The sequence below is a fragment of the Pundamilia nyererei genome, unplaced genomic scaffold (assembly GCF_000239375.1).
Source record: "Pundamilia nyererei isolate P.nyererei 1_Seehausen unplaced genomic scaffold, PunNye1.0 scaffold00572, whole genome shotgun sequence".
NCBI lineage: Eukaryota > Metazoa > Chordata > Actinopteri > Cichliformes > Cichlidae > Pundamilia > Pundamilia nyererei.
The window spans coordinates 46,867-52,245 of NW_005187973.1; the positions used below are offsets into that span (position 1 = coordinate 46,867).

The 5,379-nt window shown below is 46.3% G+C and overlaps 1 protein-coding gene across 1 annotated transcript in view; it reads right to left on the bottom strand.

The window, feature by feature from the left end:
- Positions 1 to 818: 818 nt before the first annotated feature.
- LOC102204497 (ADAMTS-like protein 2) overlaps positions 819 to 5,379 on the bottom strand; it is a 25,550-nt gene continuing 20,989 nt past the window's right edge. The window contains exons 13-18 of the mRNA XM_013907874.1: positions 4,266 to 4,479; positions 3,893 to 4,048; positions 2,984 to 3,154; positions 2,726 to 2,902; positions 2,463 to 2,616; positions 819 to 2,376 (exon numbers count right to left, since the gene is read on the bottom strand). Of these exons, the coding sequence (XP_013763328.1) occupies positions 2,246 to 2,376; positions 2,463 to 2,616; positions 2,726 to 2,902; positions 2,984 to 3,154; positions 3,893 to 4,048; positions 4,266 to 4,479 (1,003 nt within the window). The 3' untranslated portion in view covers positions 819 to 2,245. The remainder of the gene's footprint in view (positions 2,377 to 2,462; positions 2,617 to 2,725; positions 2,903 to 2,983; positions 3,155 to 3,892; positions 4,049 to 4,265; positions 4,480 to 5,379) is intronic.

Genomic DNA, 5,379 nt, shown 5'->3' on the forward strand with positions numbered 1-5,379 from the left:
GAAGACGGCCGTAGTGATCGATGTAGCGGTTCCGAATGACAGCAATATCAGGAAGAAGGAACACGAGAAGCTGGAGAAATACCAAGGGCTCAGCTGATCACACTCAGCTGTCCCGTCCTGAGGTTTTGATAAAGAGGGTACAGAGCGCTACAACCACTCAAAGTCCCTTAGTCAAGGTTGACCTATAGGACGTCACTGCCATCAGGGTAGAAATGTTTTACTACAGGATAAAGGATCACTAGACCCAAACCATGGCAGTAAAATCCAGTCCACAAGATTCCTTATGGATTTCACATAATGTGTCATGTTTGTAGATTAGTAAAGAGAACCCTGAGCCTGGTTCTGCTGGAGGTTTCTTCCTGTTAAAAGGGAGTTTTTCCTTCCCACTGTCATGAAAGTGCTGCTCACAGGGGGTCATATGATTGTTGGGTTTTCCTCCCTATTAGGGTCTTTAACTTACATAAACCGCCTTGGGGCGACTGTTGTGGTTTTGCACTCTATAAATAAAACTTAATTGAATATTTGTATCTGATGTCTCATCTATGAAAATCCAATGTTATGACTGTTTGTCTTTTATTTTGTGAGGATATCTGTTAACTATCTACCTTTCCAACCACAATCATGGATAATGTTAATGCACAAAAAGGGCTCTGTGGGGGGCTCGGCTGCAGCAGTGGAGCAGAGGAGGCTGGGCCCTGAGATTTCACCTTTTCTAACGTTGATGTTAATTGTGAAGGTCATGAAGGGTGAAACTGATCTAACGATTAACTGTGACACACATCCACACAGAGGGTCAGATCACGTCTTCACGTCTGTGTTTCTTTTATTCACACACACATACAACCTAGCTTGAATTACCACCTTTAAGCTGCACACCACTAAAGTTTAAGCTCGTTCCTTCTATTTCACAACTACACCTTGGTATCCAACAGCATCGCTAAATGCAAGGGTCAGTCCGACTACAAAGAAGCAGTGGGTCAACACACAAACACTCACCTTTAATTCTTTCAGTGGGATACAGTACAAACAGTCAGAGCAGCAGCAGCTCTGAGGCAGTGTAACATCAGGTAAACAAACAGTGTACTACGCAGACGAGAGTTTGGCCCGGGCAGTTTTCACTGGCAGCAGCGTGTTCCTGCTGCTCTGTTTGCACGGCTGGCGTGTTGTCCTTCAGCTGCTGCAGGTTGAAAAGCCCACAGAAGTCACAATTGTTTCTTGACTCCTTACCAGTAAACTTGTACCAGCTTTCCCAGAGCCATCTTATTTACAGAGGACGACCCCGGCTGCAAGCTAAAGAATCATTTTGTGCAACGGCAACTCATTACTACCAGCTAGGAAACAATCTTTAGAGATGCTGCAGTGAAAACGCAGTTTTCAGTTAGATGTCGCTTGACAATAGTTCCAAAGGCACATTAATCCCATTAAAAGGCACGTTACAATGTTATATACAACGTGAAGCACTGTGAGGCGACTTTATGATTTGATGCTGTATAGATAAACTCAGTTAATACTTTGGATTCTTTCATTTAAATGGAAACACAATGAGCTGTTTTTTTTCTATGCTGTGTCCAGGTTCACTTTGAATATCAGCTGTGTTTCCATTTGAAGGGCTGAAAATATTGTTCAAATGCAGTTCGATTTGAAGACGTAAGCGGCGGTATGGACACGACAGGTGACATTACGGTAGCCGTGCTGTGCGGGGAGGACGAGGAGCTGCGTTCCATGCTGGCAGCAGGAGGACAACCTGCCCAAACTCCCCGTTTGTGTACATTAAGGACAGGGCCGAGTTTCCCCGCCTGTCTCAGTCTGCTGCCACAGTGACGACCGTCGCTTTAGGCTCTGACGTGTTTACATACAGCTTCTTTAGCACCGTAGAAATGACACATTTGTTATCTGGAGCGATGAACACAGAAAGAACTGTTTCCTCCTCATCACCCAGCTCCGCCCCCTAAAGCTAGTCTATCTTCACATTGTCTGAGGTGGAGGTTGTGACTAAACTAGTACCACAGTCAGTGATATAGTTCAGAAAGGATGCTGGGAGAAGACCTCGTACTGGTATACTTTCCACAATGATAAGGAGAGAATCATACAGTGACCATAAGTTGACCTTTGACATCAATGATTGGATAAAAGTAATCAGGTTATGTTGATGTACTGCGGCGAGCAGCGAGCTTTGTGTAGCACCAATAAAAGCGTGACCTTTGGTAACTGGCTGATGCTGAGGTGAGAGGTTACAGCGAAGGCTTCAGGGTCTGGGTGCCTTACAGGACTGGCAGCAGGCCTTCCTGTAGTACCAGTGGGAACACAGCTTCACCTTGAGAACCAGGGCACAGTTGGCTGTTGCTTTGTCCTGGCAGAAGTCTGCTCCTTGTGATGCTGCAGGATAAACACACACATAACAAAGCTCCTGTTAGAAAGTCATCGTCTCACGGCAGCATCGTCTGCTCTTGGAGTTTTTATACCTGGTGCTTCTGTCGGACAGCTCTGGATTTCACAGCTCTGCTTGGTTTCTGGCTTGAGGGCAGAGTCGCAGCTGTGACCCCTCGTTACCAGCTCCTCCCCTTGGTAACACTTGACCTCTCGAACCTGGACGCCACGCCCACAGGTCTTGCTGCACTGAGTGAACAAGAGGTCAAACTTGCCAATTGTAGTTTGTTGAGGAAAGTTTGAAAAATGTGAGACGGCTGTGATTGTGTGCTGGGTGGCTGATGACAGGCGTCGCTACCTGAGACCAGGATGTGGTGAACCACTTGGAGCAGGGTCTCTGGAAGCAGGATGAGCTCATCTGCGGTTTGTTGGTTTGGTTACAGCTGCTGTCTGGAAACTCTTTGAACACTCCTCCTTCCAGGCCAGCACACACCACCTGACGCTGTCGCACGCCGCGGCCACAGGTAGCGTTACACTGAAACACAGACGCAAAACTAAAGAGTGCACGATCCTTATATAGCGTTAAAATATGATGTCTTCACTGTGCCACAGTCACCTGTTGCCACTCCTGCTCAACCCAGTGTGGAGCACAGTCTCTGTCACCGCAGGGATAGATGGCCAACGGGCGTAACGGCTGGTCACACTGCCCGTCTGACATCACAAGTCCGCCTGACGAACGGCAGGTCACAGAACGCACCATCCTGCCCTCCCCGCACTCACCTGAGCACTGACACGATGCAGAGACATTTTCATGCAAAATACATTTACACGCTGCACAAAAGCTGCTCATAACCTCCACCTCTGAAAACTACAACACTGCAAAATCGAGTCAGATTAATCTGCTGTTTATCCCACTGTAATCCACTGGTTTTCAGCCCAGTAACTGACAGCCGCCGTTCCACTGGGACCATTTCAGGAGAGGCTGAAGCAAAGAGACGGATCGACTGAAGGCCCAAAGGCTTCAAATGCTCTGTGTAGTTTTTTGTTGCTCTATATAAAACCTATTTTAACCCGTTAAACTCTTTTATCTTCGGCATTTTTCGTAGAATAATAAAAAAAACATTGCAAACTCTGTGTTTTTGTGCTAATAACGAATAATCTTAATATGCAGTTTCAAAGTGGTTCTTTGCTAAGCTGTCTGCACACTGCACACACAGCCCAGAGTTGGGCATGAAGCAGTGTTTAGTGGCTTGACAAAACATTCAGGTTCAAGTAAACGAGTGAAAAAGCAGCGAGTGTCCACAGACGCTCATAAAGCCTGGAAAACTTTAAAAACGACAAGAAAATCAAAAGATAAAGACCCGAGTGACTCGAGACTGGTTTGTTACCATGGTGACGTATCTGGTGATACCTCTCACAGACACACTGTCAGGTCATCAAAATGACCAAACTTTACAGTTTCAGGCTTGGAAACAGTGATTGACAGTGTCAGTGTGTGGTGGGTACAGTAAAGGGCTGAACTCACAGGTCCCCAATCAGAAACGCTCCATCGTCTGTCACAAGGTGGGCCTTCACATTCCTGACTCTCTATTGGCCGAGAGGTCTCGTTACACAGTTTCCTCTCCATAGAGCAACGAACCTCTCGAGTGCGGATGCCCCGAGAGCCACAGCGTGCTGAGCACTGACACACGGAGGGAGAAACGATGAATGACAGCTGGTGTGATGAAGTATGACAATATTCACGTGTCCTCCTGACGGGAGACAAAATCTCAAAAAGGTGAATCATGGAAAGTTTCTTCTTGCTTGGTAACACGTAAGAACATGTAAGAAGTTTGCAGTGAACCAACATTAAACGAGAACTGGTTGTTATGAAAGTTAGACGCTGCTGTAGCACAAACCTCCGACCACTCCGACACCTCCCACTGGGGTCCGCAGCTTTGGCCGTGGCACACCTTCCTATTGGCTGGTTTGTGGAGATCATGTGACAGACAGAGCGAATCGTAGACAGAGGAGTCGAACCCAGGAGACAGCATCTTCCAGCAACGCACGATACGATACTGCACGCCCTCGCCACACGTCCGAGAGCACGCGCTCCAACCACTCGTCTCCCATCTGAGAACAAAGTGGAGTAGTTATCACAGGTCCGTAAAACATCTCCACACATGTAATGAATCACTCTCCTGGATTTGTGCTGGACTTCTGTTTAATTCCCTGGTGGGGCATCCATCCACGGTGGTGACCCCGTGTGATACATTATGCAGACGGCTTCAGGTGTAACCCAAACTATGGCAGTAAATCAAAGCTATCCCCAAATATTCACTCTTACAGTCCTGGAATCATTTCCAACGTTTGTCAAAAACATTCAACTACAGTGGAACCCCAACTTACGAAGACCCCAGTTAACAAGAAATTCAAGTTACGAAGGCACTTAACGGCAATATTTCTGCCCGTGTTGAGGCAAAATGCCAGTGTAACGAAATCCGCTGGCTCTGATTGGCTGAGCCCAGAATTCATACAATGCCCACAATGCCTTCCGAATCATGTGACAACCCCCTTGGCTGTCGTACTTGCGCTTCGCTGTTCCACTTGAACGACGTATTGTTGTTGCCGTTAGCAACTAGCCTATAGCCTACCGTTCACTCAAAAGGCGCGATGGCTGCTTCGACTTACGAAAGACCCTCGGGAACGAATTAATTTCGTAAGTCGGGGTTCCACTGTATATGCATACGATAACATTTTTAACTAAAATATTTATAATAATATTATAAATAGGCAGTAAAACATGAGGTCTGATAAATCAGCTCCAGATTATTGAGAATAAAAAGAAATCCATAGATATTTAGCAGCTAATGCAGTAACACAATTAGGCCAGATGTTTGTAGGAAATCTGGGTGATGCTGTAAATTTATAGATACAGTTATACAGTGGGGCAAAAAAGTATTTAGTCAGCCACCGATTGTGCAAGTTCCCCCACTTAAAATGATGACAGAGGTCAGTAATTTGCACCAGAGG